The 22,295-nt window shown below is 37.1% G+C and overlaps 1 protein-coding gene across 7 annotated transcripts in view; it reads right to left on the bottom strand.

Annotated features, from left to right (window-relative positions):
* The window catches only part of LOC106884225 (uncharacterized), a 42,468-nt gene extending 24,246 nt beyond the window's left edge, over positions 1 to 18,222 (bottom strand). Inside the window, exon 1 of one of the 7 annotated variants that reach the window (XM_052976726.2) lies at positions 17,706 to 18,222. Coding sequence is in view for 4 of the 7 variants with exons in the window: in XM_052976721.2 (XP_052832681.1) it covers positions 10,201 to 10,411 (211 nt within the window). In the remaining 3 variants the exon portion in view is untranslated. Of the gene's footprint in view, positions 1 to 9,488; positions 10,122 to 10,200; positions 11,179 to 15,951; positions 16,201 to 17,705 lie in introns of those variants that run through there. The other 6 variants (XM_089344152.1, XM_052976721.2, XM_052976717.2 and 3 more) reach the window with 6 other exon arrangements.
* Positions 18,223 to 22,295: the final 4,073 nt, after the last annotated feature.

Here is a 22,295-nt window from a genome sequence, read left to right as displayed (position 1 = left end):
GATATTACAGAGGTTTAACCCCAGGAGGGTATAGCACAAGACACTTGCCCAAGGTGCCATGCAATGGGACTGAACCCAGAACTATTACCACAGAGCTACACCTGTTAACTTACTATTTATTAATTTATGGCAAAAACGAATTTCATTTTCATAATTAACATACAAAACTAACTTAGTATACCAAATTTGAAAACAAATGGAACAAAATTTTTAAAAACATAGGAAAGTGACAGCAACAGAAAAGATCTGAAAACTGTAATGTATGTCATAATGTTTGTTGTTATAAACTAATTATACTACACAATATATTTATTTCATACATGAATACAAAACAAAAATATCCATAGAAAAAACAAAACGAAACCGCAACATTCACATTGTTCTCAGTAGTAGTAGTAGTAGTAGTAGTAGTAGTAGTAGTAGTAGTAGCAGCAGCAGCAGCAACGGTATGAGTGAAGTGAACTGGCCTTAACTTAGCAATTTTAACCAAATTCACACTAAATAAAATAAGTTCTGGAACATGCTAAACATAGGGTATTTATTTTACCACTTTATTATTTTACATGATTTTGTCCTAAAATAAGGTTTGAAGCCACTGAAGCATAAGGGATAAAAAGAAGGAAAAGAAGATACCTGCAAATTCAAAAAATGCCAATTAACAGAAAGATTGAAGGAATGAACATTGTAAACCAGAGAAAGACAAAAATGATAGTAATGGGTTCCAGCAAGCAGCAGTTCAAAGGAAGAAGCTATTAAAATAAAAGGACTTATGACTAACAGGAAGCTGACAGAGAAAGAATGCCCCTGAGAAGAGAAGTGGGTGACACATTTAAAGGTCTTGACAGGGGATGCTAGACCTGAAAATTCATCAGAGCAATGACAAAGGAAATTCTTATAGAAAAGACACAATGGAGATACATTCCAATGGTGACAGAAAGACTCAACCCATGTTGAGAGAAAAGGACCTGTCATGTTAACAATGCAATTCCATGGGGCAAGAAACAGGGCATGCAAACACAACTCCTAACATTTTTGCGGGGTGCAAAAACTAAAATTTACACTATTACTTATTTCTCTCAGGTTTAGAAAACAGTACGTAAAAAGTGAGCTGTAAAAAGTAGCTGGAAGTTAGGTTTCTTCTCAAAGAACAAAACCAAATAAAAAAGAACCATAAGACCTTGTTTGCAAAAAATTTTAGAACTGGGTTGGCACCCACTAAGCAAATTTCATTCCTGAGTCAGTGTGCAATTCTGAAATTATCAATAATAAATGCATAATTGGATCTTTTCTGTTTGCCTGCACTTGTAGAAATTTTAAAGTTTAGTGAAAATTTGAAAATTTGGTATATCAATGTAATTTTCCACACTGAATCTCAGCATCAAGTTCACTTTTTCCAGAAATTTTTAAAAAAAAGTTACGGAGGTTTAAAGTTTGTTAATTTTTACACAGTCAGAAAAAAGGATTTGGAAGCTGTCATTTTGTGCAAGACTGCATGTGTTGTCCACTGTAAATGAATGAAATATTGGCCATATAACCCCTCATAACACTTTTACTTTTTGGAATTTTCAGAAAATTTTGCGAATTTGTATTCTACACATGGGAATTCATATGATTACGTATATTGAAAAAAAAAGAATTTTGGTATGTGATTTAAGGCCTACTTAGCTATTATTTTTAGTACATGTCATGACCACCATATCCCACATGTGTTCTGAGTTTTTAATAAGCGAAAAATGACCAAGCAGCTTGGTAACAGCTTGGCTTGTTACCATGGAAACAGGCACCTCTATGTCTGTGGCTTTTGACTGGCTAAAATTACTGAAAATTTGCAAACTTTAAAAGCTATTAACTCTTTAATTATTGATTTATGGTGAAAATGAATTTCATGTTAATACAAAACTAAATCAATACATCAAACATGAAAATCAATTGGAACAAAAGTCAAAGAAATTGAAAAGTGGCAGCCAAACAGAAAAGATCCATGTGATCTTGTCCAATGTCATGTGTGACCTTGCTCTATATTATATGTGACCATGTCCTATATTATGTGTGACTTTGTCAACAATATTATTTACTAAATTAAAAGTGAATGCATCAGAATGGAGTTTCCCATTTGGAGGTACTTCTGGTTTATTTTCAGTTTCTATTCACAACTATTTTTTGCTTTACTTGAGTCATTAATTCTACTGAATAACATGAATATAACAATTTTCCAAATGTCATGTTTATGTATGAAAAACAAAAAAGTCAAGAAATTGAATTTAAGGCAAATAACAGCAGCTGTATGTCTATTTCAGTCACTATTATTTTTCTGAAATAAATTTATCCCAATACTCATACTCACTCATTTACTTGTTTCAGTCATTTGACTGTGGCCATGCTGGAGCACCGCCTTTAGTCGAGCAAATCGACCCCAGGACTTATTCTTTGTAAGCCTAGTACTTATTCTATCGCTCACTTTTTGCCGAACTGCTAAGTTACGGGGACGTAAACACACCAGTATTGGTTGTCAAGCGACAGTGGGGAGGACAAACACAGACACACAAACATATACACACACACATATATATATACATATATACAACAGGCTTCTTTCAGTTTCCGTCGACCAAATCCACTCAAAAGGATTTGGTTGGCCCAAGGCTATAGTAGAAGACACTTGCCCAAGGTGCCACGCAGTGGGACTGAACCTGGAACCATGTGGTTGGTAAACAAGCTACTTACCACATAGCCACTCCTGCGCCTTATTGACTTTATCTTTTATACCTTATAAAATCTCATATTGCTTCTGAAGTTAAACACCCCAAGATCAACTTTTCTCTTCATACAAACAGGGTTAATAAGTGCTAGTAGTAAATTGGAATTAATTTAATCAAATATACTCATAGAGAATAAAAAATTTAACCCTTTAACATTCAGATTACTGGGTCAAATATAAAGCTTATTTATTCACATTGTTTTGGATTAATCATGTATTATCTTGTAGCTTCAAGATTTTGATGATGTAATTGTTTACTAGCAATGCAGTGTAGGTTAGATGTGAGTGGCTGGATCTGGTCAGTTTTAGCATAAGACAGGACAACTGTATGTGCAGCTGCACATACAGTTGTCCTGGCCAACATCCAGAGAATGACCAGCAACTTGATTGATATAAGATAACTCACCAACATACTCTAGCCTTTGTCCTACAAGCACATAGTCTTCTCTCTCTGTCCTATTTATTGCTGCTATTATAATGGCCTCTGCTTCACAGAACTGTCTGAGATTGTGCCACATCTACTGAAACAGCTCTGTCCTACTCACTTCCCCTCCTTTCATCACCCCTTTTGTGTTCAACCTTCCAGACCCTGCAAAAATCGCTACATCTATTCCTTCTCCCATAGATTATTGACCCTCTGGAATTCCTTTCTTGCTCATGAGTCTTTCTCACAAATGCTGACTTACAAAAGTCCAATAGGTTCGTTAATGGCAGCGATTCTACCAATCTGGAAGGATCTTCAAAAGCCATAGGCACAGCTTCTTCCTTCAGACCCAGAACTTTTTACTTGTTTTGCTCATTTGACTGTGGCCATGCTTCAACACCACCTTTAAGGGCTCAGTCAAATAAACTGATCCCAGTACTAACTTTTTAAAGTCTGGTACTTGTTCTATTGGCCTCTCTTGCCAAATTGGTGTTTTAAAGATGTATACAAACCAACATTGTTTGTCAGAGGACAAATGCAACACAAAGATAAACACCCAAAACACAAATACATGCATGAGTATATACATATATGTATATATATACATATATACATATATATATATATATATATATATATCTTTTTCTTTTTATCTTTTACATGTTTCACTCACTAGACTGCAACCACATTGGCACACCACCTTGAAGAATTTTAGTCAAACAACCCCAGTACTTATTTTATTTTCAAGCTTGATACTCATGGTATCAGTTTCTTTTGCTGAACTGCTAAGTTACAGGGGCGTGAATATATAAATACATCAATACAAGTTGTCAAGCGATGGTAGGGAACAAACACACACACATACAATGGGCTTCTTTCAGTTTCTGTCTATTAAATCCAATCACAAGACTTAGGTTGGCCAGAAGCTATCGTAGAAGACACCCACCCAAGATGTCACGCAGTGGAACTGAACCCAGAGCCATGTGGTTAGGAAGCAAACTTCTAACCATGCATCCATGCCTGCACCTATACACACGCACGCACCACACACACACACACACATATGCACTTCTACACAGTTTCCATCCACTAAATTCATTCAAAAGGAATTATTTGGTCCAGGGCTTTTGCAGAAAACACTTGTCCAAGATGTTGCACAGTGGAACTGAACACAAAACCACATGGTTGCAAAGTGAAGCTTTATGCCTAGTCAAAATAAACCATCATTATTGGGTAAGTCATATTCTGTTGATGATATCATTTTACGAGGACATGCATTAAGAGATAAATAAGAATGAGTACCACGTTTAAAATTGGCTGTTTATCTAACAGATTGGTTAATTATACCTATATATAAATTAATATGCAAAATAGTAATTAGTTATAATTGTATATTAGCTATATTTCCAAAATACTATCAATACTTTAACATAAGATTTAAAAGTCCAATGTTCAAATCTTGCCATTGTGCTGTGTGTTGTTATTTTATAGCTTGTTCAATAACAATCATTCATCTAACCTGTTATGTGTGAAGGCATGGGACACAGTGGTTAGGGTATTTAGCTCATGATCATAAGGCTTTGAGTTTGATACCTGACAGTGCATTGTGTCCTTGAGCAGAGCTCTATATTTCACGTTGCTCCTGTCCACTCAGCTGACAAAAATGAGTAGTGCCTGTATTTCAAAGGGCCAGCCTTGTCACATTGAATTTCCTCGAGAACTACATTAAGGGTACATATGTCTGTTAATTTCACAAGTAGGATGTTCTGTTGACCAGATCAACTGGAACACTCATCAATGTAACTGATGGAGTGCCAGTATAACCTGTTGTATATACATGTATGTATATACATGTATGTATATTTGTATGTGTATACATGTATGCATGTAAGTGTGCATGTGTGTATGTATGTAAGTAGTTTGTGTGTGCATGCATGCATGCATGTGTGATGTGATCATATATATATATATATATATGTATGCATGTATATATGTTGTCATCATCATCGTCATTAAATGTCCACTTTTTCATGCTTGCATGGTCAGATGGAATTTGTTGAAGCAGATTTTCTTCTGACAGATGACCCCCTTGTTGCCAACCTTCTCTTTCCACACAAGGTAATATTTTCTCAGACCTAGACATGTTTTGCATGCAAGACAGGAAATGGTCAACCTTACTTGTATGACAACAATGCTCATTTACAACCATCACGTGATTTATAAACAAAGATACACACACTCACACACACACATGCGCACACACACACACATGCGCACACACACACACACACACACGTAACAGTTTCTGTTTACCAAATCCATTCACAAGGCTTCGATCAGCATAGGGCCATAGTGCAAGAGTCCAGTTTAGTAGTTGCTAGGAGGGACAATATCTAGTTTTTATCAATAAATCACAATAACTTGCTTTAACTATAGCTGTATTAATATTTTGGGGAACAAAAAATTAATATTTGTCATACATATAATTAGAAGGCAAAAATAATCCTCTCAAATTAAAACTATGATTTCACAACCCCACTGGGAGGACAGACAGGCCTGCCTACAGATGCAGGAATGGCTGTGTGGTTAAGAAGCTTTGCCCTCTGTTATAGCCTTGGGCCAGCGAAAACCTTATGAGAGGACATAGTGCATAGAACTGTTGAATATATGCATGCACACATACACATGTTTGTTTGTATGTTTGCCTTGATATCATATGATGGTTGTAAAATGAGCATCACTGTCATACAAGAGGTGTTGTTCATTTCCACTCTTCCATGGGAAACATGCCTCAGCCATGGGGAAAATATTACCTTGCTTGGAAACAGATGAGGGTTGGCAACAGAAAAGGCATCCAGCTATAGAAGATCTACTTCAATGAACTCCTTGAGACCCATGCAAGCATGGAAAAGTGAATGTTACATAATGATGAAGATGGTAATGATGGTGGTGGGGGTGGTGACAACAATGAAACCTCATGCCAAACCAATGATGATGATGATGATACTATGATGATGGTCATCACCATCTTCATTTTGACATTACATCATCTTTTCTAATAAAAGACCTCAGCTGAACATCAATACCTCTTTTGTCTTACAGCACACCAACAAATATATCTCTTACATTTTTATTGCCATTCTCTGTTATCAAATAAACCACCTGTTTTGAATGTTTTAAAATCATTCAGATTTCAGAATATGGTGCATTTAATATTTTGAATTAGTTGAGTTTGACTTAAATCTTTCTGATACTAGTGACTGGTAATTGTAGACGTGGCTGCATGGTAAGAAGCTTGGTTCCCAACGACATGGTCCTTGATTCATGGCACCTATGGTAAGTATCTTGTAATATAACCCCAGGAAAACCAAAGCTTTGTGAATGATTTTGGTAGACAGAAACTGAAATAAGGCGGCAAACTAGCAGAAACGTTAGCAGGCTGGGCAAAATGCTTAGCGGTATTTCGGCTGCCGCTATGTTCTGAGTTCAAATTCTGCCGAGGTTGACTTTGCCTTTCATCCTTTCGGGGTCAATTAAATAAATACCAGTTATGCACTGGGGTCGATATAATCGACTTAATCCGTTTGTCTGACCTTGTTTGTCCCCTCTATGTGTAGCCCTTTGTGGGCAATAAAGAAATAAGAAACTGAAAGAAGAGCATCGTGTGTGTGAGTGTGTATGTGTGCGCACACGCACATATTGTGTTTGTCTCCATTCCTTACCACCATTTGACAAACAGTATTGGTTTATTTAAGTCCCCATAACTTGGAGTTTTGGCAAAAGAGACCAACAGAATAAATGAGACATAACAACAGATATAAAATTAATATGTTTGACTAGAAACACCCCCAGGCAGTGCCCCAATATGACCACAGTCTAAAGTAAACAAGTAAAAGGTAATCCTTGATCACATCTACTTTAGCAGGCCTGTTATATGGAGGTACCAAGTTAAATGCACAGGAGCAGCTCGTAACTTTTGTATACCAAATACACTCATTTCAATGTTTTGGAGCTCTGTTGTATTCACTGCCATGCAGCTATTGCTCATGGTGATTTCATTGAACAAGTTTTGGAGCTTATTAGTTGTATAAAAGACATTGGAGACAACTAATTACTTTCAGCATGTTCTAGCAGGTTGGCCAAGAAAAAAAATGTTGAACACACTGCCAAATAATTGTACACACTGGAGCCACTGTGCTTGCATTTCCTGAACAGCACCAGAGTCTTCCACCAGAACACCTTGAGCAAACAAGAGAATTTCTTCATAGTTACTCAACACAGGGCGTGACTGTGTGGTAAGAAGCTTGCTTCCCAACCACATGGTTCCAGGTTCAGTCCCACTGCATGGCACCTTGGGCAAGTGTCTTCCACTATAGCCTTGTGCTAACCAAACCCTTGTGAGTGAATTTGGTAGACAGAAACTGAAAGAAGCGGCAAGGTGGCAGAAACATTAGCACGTCGGGCGCAATGCTTAGCGGCATTTCGTCTGCTGTTACGTTCTGAGTTCAAATTCCGCCAAAGTTGACTTTTCCTTTCATCCTTTCGGGGTCGATAAATTAAGTACCAGTTACGCACTGGGGTTGATGTAATCCACTTAATCCCTCTGTCTATCCTTGTTTGTCCCCTCTATGTTTAGCCCCTTGTGGGCAATAAAGAAAGAAACTGAAAGAAGCTTGTTGTGTGTGTGTCTATAGCTATGTGTGTGTGTCTATAGCTATGTGTGTGTGTCTTTGAGCTTGTTTTTGTCCCCTACCACCACTTGACAACTAGTGTTGGTGTGTTTACATACCCATAACACACTGATTTGGCAAAGGAGACTAATAGAATAAGTACTAGACTTTAAAAATAAGTCCTGGGATCAATTTGTTCAACTAAAACCCTTCAAGGTGGCCGCAGACAAATGAGTGAAAAAAGTAAAAGAAAAGGTAAAAGATAAAAGATCACCAATTCCAATGAAGCTACTAAATGCAGGGTTCCATAAGTTATCTTTACAACTTCCAAAGTGTATTGTATCACTGGTTGTGTGGAACCAATGAACCCCATGTAGAAGTGTTCTGATATTTCTAATAGAACTTTATTTGTTTGTTTACCAATACTCTGCTGAGTTATCCATATTTAAAATTTTTTTTTCTAAATTTTTCAAATTGTAAAGGTAATTTATGGACACTCTGTATATTTCAAATATCCTTGTACCATCTCCAAATCAAGAACTACATATGAAAGGTGCTTAAATAGAAGACATCAGCCTCACAACAGTCAGGATAAATACAGCAAGAACACTAATCAAAGTTCAGACCATGCTAATAAGGTAGATAATCATATTAGTTTCAAAGTTTCACACAAGGCCACATTGGATAAAATGCTTAGTGGCATTTCTTCCAACTCTTATTGTTCTGAGTTCAAATGCCACTAAAGTCGTCTTTGCCATCACTTCAGGGTCACAAAATAAGGACCAGTTGAGCACTGGATCTCTGTAATCAACTAATCCCATCCCACTAAAATTGCTGACCTTGTGCTAAACTTTGAAACCGTTACTAATCATCACATGATGTCTGCTTCTCTGATAAATTTCTACAACTAAATTTAGAATGGGGGGCCACAGAAGCTATTTCTTTTAAATAATAATTCATTTTATTATAGAAGTAAAAGTATGTACATGAAAATTATGCAGCTTGTGTTCCTGCCCCTAGAATCAATACTTTGTAAGAACATTCTGTTCACTGATGAGGTTAATGAGCAATCAATAGTAAATGTATGATTCCTTTACATCAAAGCTGTTATTTCCCAGTGTTCAGCACAATTACCTCCCTTTTGTTTTCATGGCATATACCATCTATCTTATCTGTCCTTTGTTGTCTTTGAGACACAAATGTATGATAGCTAATAAATGTCGCGCAAATCCATTACTCATGCTGTTACCATTTATGATGCCGAGCAACTTGAGACTGCTCCCGATTCTATGATACAAACTGCTTGTTTTAAAATGATCGAAATTCAAAACTTCCATCAATATTTCATGCTAATTTATGTTTCAAATACTAGCTTAATAATGACAAAGTTATTTTACTAACTTCATTATTTTCAAAGTCAAAAATTATGGCAGTGTATTTTAACAGGAATAATGGTAACAAAGATTAATGGCATAGGAAAAGGCAGACACGTCAAAACTTCTCATTTAACTCTCCCATCGAATATAACGTGTGCGATGGAAAAAAAAACAAAAAAACAATGAGCAATAAAAAGGCAATGAGATTCAGATGGTGGGCAACTGGTTAAACGGCCATGACTTCAAACCCTGTAACCTACCTTTGGACAAGTTACATAATCCTGTTTGTTTAAATTAAATGGCACTGTAGAAAAAAACATCATCATCATCGTCCTCGTCGTTTTAATGTTCACTTCTCCGTACTCAGACGGAATTTGTCAAAGCAGAATTTCTATGGACGTATATCCTTTCTCTTTCCAAGCAAGATAATATTTCTCCATGGCTGGACATGTGTTCATGGAAGATTGGAAACAATGATATCGCTTGTATGGTAGTGACACTCGTTTAAAACTATCACGATATCAAGACAAGGAGACACAAACACATAGATATATATATATGTATATGACGGGCTTCTTTCAGTTTGTCTTACTAATCCTCTCAAAAGGCTTTGGTTGGCTCATGGCTATAGCAGAAGACATTTGCCCAAGATGTCACGCAATGGGACTGGCCCAGAAACCACGTGGATGGAAAGCGAACTTGTTAACCACACAGCCATGTCTGTGCCGAACTATTAAAACAAAGCAATTGATTATTTTTTTAAATTCCCCTTTACCCAATTAGTACTTTAACCTCTCGGTCACAGCACTTCTTTGTCCACTTCCATAGATAGTGGAGGTTTAAATTACATACGGAAAAAAATTTCACTATTTCTATAGAAGTTTGGGTTTTGTGAAAGAATATAAAGAAAAAAATATGAAGAAATCAAAAGAGAAAAAAAGGGTAGGGAAGGGAAATGATAAATATATTTACCAGGAACATATTTATCGTCAATTGCTTTCTCTGTCTTGTTCATTTGAACAGACAGAGAACGTTGTTTCCTCCGAAACTTTCGCATCGATGTTTGAGTATTAATGTCATCAATGTACAGTCGATGTTGATTATTCAGAGATTCTGAAGTCGAATTCGTTTCAAATTGTGTATTTCCGTGAATAGGATGAATCATGTTTTGTGTCGTTTTCATATATTAAAGTCGATTGTTTATAATAGAAAATACATGGACGATCTTTTTGGGGCGTGCAATAATATTTATATATAAAATATGTATATTATGTATGTATTAAAAAGTATGCGTACATGTGAAGAAAGGTTTATGACGATGTATAGAATTACTAAAACAAAATAATAATAGATATAAAAATTCGTTTTGTTGTTTAAAAGTAAAATCGTTTGATTTTTGTATGTTTTGTTTTTGCGTTTTTTTAACGTTTTAGTATTTTAGAGAATCGTTTACATTCTTGACATTTTTCGTTTTGCTTTTCTCTGGTTCTCGCTTGAAATCAATGTAAAACTGATACAAATATCAAAAGCAGTCATCATTAATATTAAACTATAAAACAATAAACCGTTGAAGTCGATGGCAGTTTGAATGTGACAGTCAAATGACTTATGAGCACGTTACAGAACTCAACATATTCCTCAGTCGCGTGAGAAAGCAAGAGATCTTATTGCGCTTCTCGAAATAGCCTGTTTCTAGAAATAAAAATGATAAATACAAACTATTTTCCAAACATTTCTCCTCAAATGTACTTAACTTTTGGTTCGAAATAATTTACTGCTCCGTCCAACTACGTGGCAACTTAGACCACGCAGTAGGACTTCTACTGTAGCCGCGGGCCGATTAAAGTCTTGTGAGTGGAATTGGTAGATGGAAATTGAAAGAAGCCGTCGAGTGTGTGTGTATACTTGCTTGTACCTCACTACCGCTTGACAACCGGTGCTGGTTTGTTTACGTCCATGTAACTTAGCAATTAGGCAAAAAAGTCAAATAGAATAATACGAGACTTTAAAAAACCATAAATGCTGGGATCGATTTGTTCGACTAATACCCTTCAAGGCGATACCCAAGTATAGCCGCAATCTTATGACTGAAACAAGTAAGAGATAAGGAATAAAAAAAAAACAAAGAATTAAGATTCCAACAAATATATGAGTAGACATTTGTGTCGCAATTCTTAAACTGTGAAAAATCCCCATGTTTTAATAACTTGTATTGGTTAGGTCGCTCATTTTTAGCCATTTGTTGACAACCAAATTCCGAATGCGAATCATAACTTTTTGATGAACCAGAAAAAAGGACGTTTCACACAGTCTGAGATAGCTTTCCTGAAGTGAAAGGTAGGAGATGAATGGATGCATATGATTGGAATGGTTTAATGGTAATTTGAAAGACAAAATATTGTGGAAGTGGAAGACAGAGAATTCTAGAATGATGCAGTTTTGAGAGGGGTGGGTTTCGCGTTAATAATTGCCATAGATTCATGTTCTCATTCAAGTTTCCAAATCCAAATTAACACCATATTCGAAATAAAAATACTAAAATGGATCTTTTCTTTTTGGCCGGCACATAGAAAAAATAATTTTTTGTAAGTAATTAGTAAAAAAAAAAAAAAAAAAAATCCCGGTTTGTCTATATATTCCTAGCAGACATTTTGGCATGTCGAGAAGTTACAATATAACTTTTCGTAACTCCTTCAAAAACAGCACGTACAAGTCAATACAATTTATTCCGCTTTAAATTTTTAATTATACAGCACAGTATAGTTGACTGGATGAAGAAATAGACATTAGTTTAGAGGTGCAGTTATCCATGTAGGTAGAAGAGCTCGTGGTTGGAGAGTGTTCATGAACGAAAATTTACCAGCCAGTTGAATAGACTTTTGTTTGCAGTCCAAGATGTTTACTTGTTTAACATTAGCTGTACTCCATTGTATTGAGTTTCATAAAATTTCTGCAACAGAGCAGGGTGGAAATATTTTCAATAAGACAAAGCTTCGATAAGGAGGAAGCCTACCTAGTTTTTGTGATAAGAGCTTCAGTAATATTAGATATGTGAGATTGCTATATTAGAGATTAAGAGGTTTAGCATTCAGTTATTTTTTTACACCTTAATTAGATCCTCAGCAGTGGCGTGGCAAGGGTTCTCAAACACCCTGTGATGATAATTTTGATAAGCAAGAGGATATTTTGCGATCTTTCACATATGCGCTCGAGGATGGAGATTCCCTTTCGCCCTTCACTACTGTTATATTAAGTTCTCAGTATCCTTTTTGTGGTTTTAGTGAATATAATAAGTTCAATGCCCTTAATTAGATTATACCTCTATTTTGTACCTTCGCTTCAGAACTAAAGAAGTTCGTCATCTTTATTCTAGGGGAAGCAGTATCATAAGCGGTCTTCGATACCAAGGCGCTGAGTTGCAGATTGCCGTTCTGTGGACCATTCGCGTGTCGCAGTCAATGCTCGATCAAAACTGATTTCCGCTACACAGTAAGAACAAAGTCCTCCGACCAACGATAGCAACTTTTATGCGGTCGTTCCTCCTGCGATAACTTTTTCTCAAGTCATCATACCGCCTTATAAAAGGACACATATAAATAATGTCAATAGGGCACTATGCCCGGAGAAAGAAAAAAACCCGGATCGTCACGGCGGGAATGCCTTAAGTTCCTAGATCGGTTATGGTGAGGAATAAACTATGGTTAAACAACAACAGCGAGTTAAGGTCCGCAATAATACAAAAGTCTTCCAATCTAAAACGAATTTGTATTCAAACATTACAAAAAAAATGTTTTGCTACGATAAGTTTTAAAGTGTTTCGGTAGAAAACACACTAAATAAAACATAAATAAAAAGTGGCGCCGGCCAAATCAGAAAGATCCCAACATTGTTATGAAGAACTATGAAAGACATTAGTTCCATTACATTTTGTTATGCAGTTCAATGCGTGGAGAAGTTGAAGTCAATGTGTCCATGAATTGATTCTTACTTGCAACGAAAATATATGCTAACATACACATAAACACTCACAAACCTATCCACACACAACATGCGCGCATTTATACAGTTAGTGTTTTAAGGTTTATTAATTTAAAGTGATAGTTAAATTCACAGGCTCTTCGTTATGAATGAAAACAACAAATTATGTAACACTGTTCGAATTAACTGGATATAGTCAAATAGTTCTGTATATTATATTCTAGTAAATCTTCGTATTGTTCTTTAACTCTAGGTAAGCCCTAATGAGCATAGCTATGATAAGCATCCCGTCCAACTCTCAGATACTATGTATCTTTGACTACCTCATCTGACACAACTACAGAATTGAGCCCCAATGACTTTGTTTCCTCATAAATTTCTGAAAAAAAATTTTTTTTTTTAATGAAGTTTTCTCCAAATATCTTTTAAGTGGTGTCGATGACGATTATATCGTGGTGAAAATTTTCTGCGGAAGGTGTCGAGGGAGACGAGGAGTTTCGAATAATTCACACGTCTCGATACGAATGTAATTATTTTCTCGACATAATTGTAAACTACATCATCAAAACGTATGAGGAAACAAAGTTAAAGTGCAAGAAATATCCACACCTGCCTCCATTTTTTTTTTTCACATTAAATTCCAATATAATATTAGGTTGTCAAGAAAGTTCTTGCGGAATTTTTAATTTTGGTTTTAAATGATGTATTTTCAAATTAATTTTCATTAAATTACTTTGACTTTATATATAATTTTAAATCCTGTTTTTCGCTCTATCTAATCGTGTTACTCTTTTTCTTTCTTAATAATTAGGCCATTTTTTTTTCCGGAACGTTGAATACAACATGGACAAAAAGCAAATTCGCACAATTTTCTGATTCCAGTTCAAGCTAGACCAAAAAGCTGCTGAAACAGTTCACGATATCAACGATGCGATTGGCCCAGGAACCACTAATGAACGTACAGCACAATAGGGGTTCAAGAAATTTCGTAGCGGTGACGAGAGTCTTGAAAGTGATAAGCGTAGTGGTCGGCCATCGGATGTTGACAACGATCAACTAAGAGCCTTCGTCGAAGCCAATCCACACACAACTGTTTGAGAGCCTGCTTCTGAATTAGACGTATAGGAAAGTGGGTTATACATCATTAGATGTACACCTGACTTTCCTATATTAAATTAAGTATTGAACGGAACGCTGAACTCCAGACTATCAGCACAAATAATATTTATTCATGGTGGAAAATATACATCTTTAATCTTGTTTGTTGAGACGTCTTCGGTGTGTGAGAACATGGTTGTTGGGACGTTGGTATATTGATGTGAGCTGTCCAGCGTGAGTTCGAAAGATGGAGAGACAACTAGATACGTCCTTGCTCAATCGCTGGCCAGCAAGAAAAAGATCAATCAAAGCGGGAAAGCTTGGTTGTTGAATTCCACGCATGCGTAAGACTACGCATGCGCACGGCGTTACTACAGACGTAACGTGTACGACGATTTCCAGCCACTTGAAAGAGATTGGAAAAACAAAAATACTTGAGAAATGAGTGCCGCACGAATTGAACGACAAAAAAACAAAACAAAAAAAAACGCTGTTTTGAAGTGTCGTCTTCCCTTCTACGCAACAAGAACGACCCGTTTCTTGACCGGACTGTGACTTGCAATGAAAAGTGGATTCTTTACAACAACCGGCAACGCCGACGAAGCTCCACAGCACTTCCCGAAGCCAAAGTTGCACCAATAGAATGTCATAGAGACTGTTTGGTGGTCTGTGGCCGGTCTCATCCATCACAGCTTTTTGGATCCAGGCGAAACCATTACAGCGGAGAAGTACTGTCAGCAAATGGATGAAATGCATAAGAAACTCCAACAACAACAGCCAGCATTGGTCAATAGAAAAGGACCAATTCTTCTCCACGACAACGCTCGGCTACACATCGCACAACTGACCCTGCAGAAGTTGAACGAATTGGGCTACGAAACTGCTTCATCCGTCATACTCACCAGACCTCTCACCTACCGACTACCACTTTTTCATGCATCTCGACAACTTCCTGCGTGAGAAATGCTTCAAAAACCAAGACGATGTCGGACACGCCTTCAACGACTTCATCGCCACCAGAACGCAGGATTTTTACGCTACTGAAATATATAAACTTGTTTCGCGTTGGTAAAAGTGGGTTGATTCTGATGGTGTTTATTTAGATTAATAAAGTTTTGTTTGAGCCGAGATATGTGCATCTGAATTTAAAGGTTAAAAACCGCAAGAACTTTCTTGACAACCTAATAGCATCTGAAAAAAGTATTTGTAGAAAATATCTTTAAATAAATACCCACTTTTCTGAAAGTTATGATCAAACAAAGCCGAAGCACGAGAATTATTCAAAACTCCGTCTCCACCTACCCAACTCTGAAAAAGTTTTTCACGACAAATATTCGATATAATCGTAATCTATACCATCTTGAAGATATTTGTAGAAAATTTCATTAAAAAAAATCCATTCTCAGAAAGTCATAAGGAAACAAATTCGGATGTGGGGGGGGGGGCACTTCTATCGCTATGCCTCTTATCCAATATTTCCTTCTCTTTTCAAGATGGAAGGGTATACTTTTATGAAGATTTTAGCTTTTAGGAAGACTGTAGCAGGTCGAACGACGGTTTAGAGCAATAGTTTTCAATACTTTTGAATTCGTTGCATATTGAAGATCAAACAAAAAAGTCACTAGTACATAGAAATTTAAAACTTACTGGCGCACTTTGTATAAAAAGTTTAGGCGTGACAAGAAATTTTCTTCCCAACTACATAGTTCCGGGTTCAGTCCCACTGCGTGGTACCTTGGACAAGTAACTTCTACTATAGCTCCAGGCTGACCAAAGTCCTGTGAGTGGATGTGGTAGACAGAAATTGAAAGAAGCCTGTCATGTGTGTTTGTCCCCCACCACCACTTAACACACCGGTGTTGGTTTGTTTACGTCCCCGTATTTTATCGATTCGGTACTTATTCTCTTGGTCTCTTTTTAAAGAGATCAAGAGAATAAGTACCAGACTTTAAAAAAAAAAAGAAGTACTAGGGTCGATTTGTTCGGCTAAACCCTTCAAAGCTATGCTCCAACATGGCCGTAGTTCTATGACAAACAAATAAAAGATAGAGTCATAATTCAGAAAAAAAGAACATAGGAAAATTATTGTTTGTCTTGTTCTATTAAGCATAGTTGATGTATGTAACAACATTAGGGACAACTCGTTTTTCAAGATACCGAACCATTAGCATCGATTTCCTAAAGCCTTAAATTGTATATCTTAATTCTTTGCCGCACCTTAAAATACTTTTTTCAATATATTGTTTAAGGATCACTTGTTGTTGATTCATTGTAGTGCAAGTAGTTTTGGGGAGAGTGCAGTTTGAAATGTAGTGAAATTTGCTTGCAACAATGCATAATAACCGGCTTAGTAACCTAACTGACTGGTAGTTGATTTAATTGAATTGGGTCAAAATTGCTATTCGATCATTCCTGTGACTAATAGTGCTGGTTTCGATAAATTCGGAAAAACCCTAAACTGCGAATATAATTATTAATAACATTAACCTCAGTTTTTAGTGTTTTCCGCAAATCCAATATCAAATAGATCACTTTTCATTGTTGAAAACCTCAGTCGAAATCCATGCGCCCATGCGTTTTTTTTTTTTACAACGGAAGGAAAAATGTACATGCATACATATTATATGCATGTTTATACTTGTTTATATATATAAATATACACACTTCTACTTGTTTATACACACACGCACACACACACATGCACTAGCTGAGTATCCCGTCGTCACCGGGCAAATTTCGCAATAGAATAACCTTAGCGGACTTTTTCGGAATAACACACCCACCCACATGAGTTGGATTTTTTCTGTTTTGATGGGGATCAAATTTTTTTTCTCTCCATACCCTTACAAATGACGAGGGAGAGCTTTTTATGGTAAAAAATTTTTAGAAAATTTATTAAGCCACCCCCATCCATACACACTTCTGGTCCGATTTTGTTGGATTTCTTTTTCAGAAATAACCTAATAGATTTATATTCACGGATCTCGCTACTGTTGATAAATTCATTAAAAAGAAAAAAAGTATGTGTTAAAGTGTGTGTGTATGTTTGTGTGTCTGTGTTTGTCCCCCCAGCATCGCTTGACAACCGATGGTAGTGTGTTTACGTCCCCGTAACTTAGCGGTTCGGCAAAAGACACCCGATAGAATAAGTACTAGGTTTCCAAAGAATAAGTCCTGGGGTCGATTTGCTCGACTAAAGACGGTGCTCCAGCATGGCCGCAGTCAAATGACTGAAACAAATGAAAGAGTAAAGAGTAATGTGAAATATTGGAGTTGTACTCGGCGAGCAAATAGCTTAAGTTGAGACAGTGAATTGTAGGTAAAGCAATGACATCACGGAAAAACCATTTTAGTCATTTAAAAACACGAAAACTGTTAAATTCATTTTTCCATTTACTTACTGAGGCGTCAGAATTTTGGTCGCCGCTCAACTGAAGGCCTGATTACACAGCTCCACTGATTTAAAATAATGATTTCTCCAATTAAAGATTCCAGGAATGTCGATTCCTAAGTTTTATTTTCTCAGAGTTAGTCCCTCATAGATTATCGTTGTCTCTCCAATGTTTTGACGACCTAATTTTCAGGAAACTCGAATACTTGCTTGGTCAGTGTTAGACTCTTTCCAGAGTCCCGCAACCAGGCTGCTTTGCCCAGACGGTTAATAGGAGAGTCACTGCTTCCGTAGCTGAACGGAACAAAACCCTGAAGTATCGGGATCTGGCTATGAACTATCTCTTCCAATCTAGTCTGTGGCGTTTTGAGGGGCTGGGCCGCTAACGACGATGTTCTTGCCATTGTTGGCGGCTCGCCTTACTGAGGTGTCAGGTGATGCCCGTAAGGATGCTTGGCTTTTCCAACACCTTAGCCTAGCCATCACCCATAGTAATGCCACGAGCGTGTTGGCTTGTTTCATTAGGTTCTGTTGAACCTTCGGATGTGGGACTAAATAAAGCACTTGGTGCTGCATTGATGTGTTTTTTTTGTTTTTCTTTCTCCTTTTTTTGTTTTTGTTTTTCGTTTGTATAAATTATTCAACGAAATATTTCGTTCTATACGCTGTCCATAAATTAATCGATATATATTTTTATTTTTATGTTTTACATCAGAAGCTAAATTGTTTGTGTAGAAAGCCATCGACACCAAAAGTTGATATTTCTCAAATTTCTTTCAACTTTCACCATTTGTTTTCTGCCAATGTTCCTTTTATTATTTTTATTATTTCTTGAGCCCTAACACTCATAAGGTCGGTTACTTGGTTTCTATGGCGAGATCGAGATCATAACATTCGCTTTGAACGGGACACTAGTTCGTTGCAGGGTTCGAAGCCAGCAACTTTGAGAAGAGAAGACTCTTACATCGACTCCAGTGCTTGACTGGTACTTTATTTTATCGACCTCGAAGGGATGACAAAGTTGACCTCGGTAGGATTTGAACTCAGAATGTAAAGGGCCGGTTAATTGCCGCTAAACATTTTATCCAATGTGCTAACGATAATGCCAGCTTGCCGCTTTTCTTTTAATATACATATACGTAATATAAGGATTGACTAATTTAGTTCCGAGTACAATCTTGATGCAGGCGACTACTTGCCGCAACACCGCCCTAATATAAGCGAATATTTAACGCATCATTGCGTGACTTTAGTTATTGACCCAACCCTTTTCTCATGGCTCCTGTAAAGCCCAAACACGTCTTTGTTAGAGATACCAGTTGAAATTTATCTTTATATTCCGAATTGTGTTTGATGTGTTGCAACAGTGACTACGAAGCAGTTCACCATATTACATTTATTAATTTTTTCCTATTATTTAAACAAGACAAATAGATTTTAATATACACACACACACACACAGATGCATCGATCGTACCCTTATAAACAGCTCCCTTTGGTCCGTACAACCTATATAAAACTTTCCACCACCTCTAGAGGTCGTTCGGTGGTACCTCCCACTTTGTGAAACACTGATTTAGAGGAAAGCTTTTATATGATCACAGAGTAGTTGAGTTCTAATGATGGAAATTAATTTTTTATTGTATGTTTTTAGCGAAAGCTGAAGAAACATATTAAACAAAGGTAATCTTCAAGTTTAGGGAGGTAAAAAAAGTAAATAAAAATATACAAGGGAAATAATTTAACGTCTCACTAGTATTATCCGTGAGTGAAGTTAACTGTTTATATATAAATCACACACGTAATTGAATATCATAGTACCGGCTGAGAGATCGAAAATGCCTCGTGGAAGACCGGCTGCACAACAACTTATTGTTCCTCAAAATGAAATCCTCACTCGTCAATTAATTTTACAAGAATATTGGAATATTAATGAATTATGCAGCAGTTCAAGACAAAATGTTGGAATGGTGTGCGCGCCGTCGGCTTATTAGGAATAAGTTTACCTGCGAGGATTGTTTAGCACCATGCAAACTTGTTTAAAAAAAAAAAGTGTGTGATTTATTTATAAACAGCTTAAAAAAAAAAACCTTTTCAGAGTAGTACGGATAATACCAGTAAGACATTAAGTTATTTCCCTTGTATATTTTTATTTACTTTTTTACCTCTGTAAACTTGAAGATTACCTTAAACAAAATAGTCTTATCAAAGAAGAGCGTTGTAGTTTGCTTGAAATATTGTGATATAGAAGTAAAATGAATAATGAAGACAGGGCTTTTTGCAATACGGAAGAGAAGTTAAATAACCTTTATATGTGCCAGGTATAAAGGCTCACCAGAAATGAATGGCTTAAAGAAATAAAAGTTTACGTAGATCCTGTTATGTTGATTGCTGTTTATTAAAATTAAGAATATGATTATCGTCAATTAAAGCAAGCAATAGATTTTCTAAAATTTACAAATTTCAGAAAAGCTCAATGTTTTATTTCATTTTCAGAACTATAAATGTACTGCCTTCTTAAATTTCTTGCAACTCTTAGCATGTAAAAGTCATTTCAAATTGTTTTTCCAGAGATTTAAAAAATATATATGTATTGAATGAAATTTTTGCAGTCTCTTGATTATTTGAAATTTGAAATGGTTTAAGAAAAGAAAAAAAAAAGAGAGAAGAGTGGTGCATTGTTAATTATAAAATCAGAAAGAATATGATTAAAAAGTTCCTCTCGTTTCCTACACAAATGCAAGAATAAAAAGATTAAGGCCAGTTAACGCGAACTAATTTATAAGAATTAAAAATTTTTGTATAAATTCGTAGAAATGCTAGCTCACCTTCAAGTTGTATTCTCTGCACCCGTACAAGTCGTTATTTGAAGACCATCAAATGTCAGTTGTGTAGTCGAAGCTACCACAGGAGCTGCGTCGGCATTACTAAGGTTCAAGTCGAAAGTTTTTCTATTTGGACATGCAACTGATGTCACTTCAGCTCTGACATCCTTAGTAGGACAACTTTGCTCTGAAGTCCAGATCCCTGTTGAAGATTTTGGCGCCGCCCTCCAGGGTTTGTCCAAGCTGAAGCTCGTCGGTCGGATCTCTAAGAGTGCTCGAACTTGCCTAACCCGTGTTCTCTCGAAACTGCTGAAAAATGTCTGCTTATCCAACAACAACACGGATTGGCAGAAATTGTTCCCTTTGGTCTCCCTCCACGTAACGAATGGGAATAGTGGATCCTTCACTTCTTCCCTAAAATGGCAGTTCGAGCTGTTCGAATCTATCCTAACCACCGTTCATCTCAGGTCGATCATCAGCTCAACCCCGAACAATGTTCGACCACCTAACTTAAAGAAGGCTGTTAATGCTAAATTCAGCGAATTTGACAGTAAAGGGGCTGTTCGCCTTCTTTTCTCTCTGTCCTCCCTCGTCCAACTGAAGGAGAAACATCCTCCGGCCCCTCCAGATGATTACCTACACTGGTCCGATCCACCAAGATTTCTACAACCCATCTTCACTCCTGACAATATCAGAAGGGCAATTGACTCTTTTCCAGCTGGGATCGATGGCTTACGACCTCAGCATCTCAAGGATGGTATCTCCCTGTCAGCTGGTGATCTGGGTTCGAACTCTTGGAGAACCTAACACAGTTTATAAACTTGTTCTCGTCCGAGAGTATCCTTGCCTACATTCGTCCCCTGTTCTTTGGGGGCCAAACTATTTGGTCTCACCAAGCCCAACGGTGACCTCCTCCCCATAGCAGTTGGTTGTACTCTTCGACGGCTCACAGCAAAAGTATGCCTGACCTCATGGAAGTTTTAGCCGACTAAATGCGAGCTCTGGTTCCTCAACCACCCAACTTCGCATGAGCAGACTACTAAACTATCTGCTGACTCCCTCTCCTCAATCGCGATTCCTCCTTCATCAGCGTGGTGCCCTCCAATTTCTCCTAACTTTTGAGTCCATCTTTAGGTCTAAATTGGTTAACCACGAACAACTTTTTAAAAACCTTGAATTGAACCCCACTAAGGTTTTTTATACTTAGGAATTACTTGTCAATTCCTAAGCTATTGTATTTTCTGATAGTTAGTCCCTCTTACAGATTCCTGCCGTCCCCCCAATACTTTGACGATCTAATCTTCAGGAAACTCGAATGCTTGGTCAATGTCAAACTCTTCCCAGACCCCCGCGACCAAACTGCTTTGGTTAAATGGTTTGGAGGTCTAGGTCTGCGCAAGTGCTCGTCTTTATTTCTTCCCTCCATCCACGCTTGCTCCCCTTTAGTAGGCAACATGCTCTCCTCTCCAACGTGGACTAATTCCAACTGAGAGATGGATAAAGCTTTATCACGCTGGAGAGAGCTAACTTTGTCAGTTCCAGTTACAATGGAGGATAGACGAAAACAGAGAGCATGGGATAATCTACGTGCAGGTGCCACTTTCAACTATCTCCTTGACCAATCTGATTAATTTTCAAGGTGTCACCTACTTTCAGCTAATGCAAAATTCTCAGGGGACTGGATTGATGCCCTGCCTGTGGCCAACATTAGAGGTCTACTCAGTCTAGATGAATTCCGCATCTTCATCGCACTCAGAGTGGGAGCTGACGTCTTT

The sequence above is a fragment of the Octopus bimaculoides genome, chromosome 2 (genome assembly GCF_046866305.1).
Source record: "Octopus bimaculoides isolate indiv1 chromosome 2, ASM4686630v1, whole genome shotgun sequence".
Taxonomy (NCBI): domain Eukaryota; kingdom Metazoa; phylum Mollusca; class Cephalopoda; order Octopoda; family Octopodidae; genus Octopus; species Octopus bimaculoides.
The sequence above is the reverse complement of the archived record's forward strand: the minus strand, read 5'-3'. Positions and strand labels throughout refer to the sequence as shown.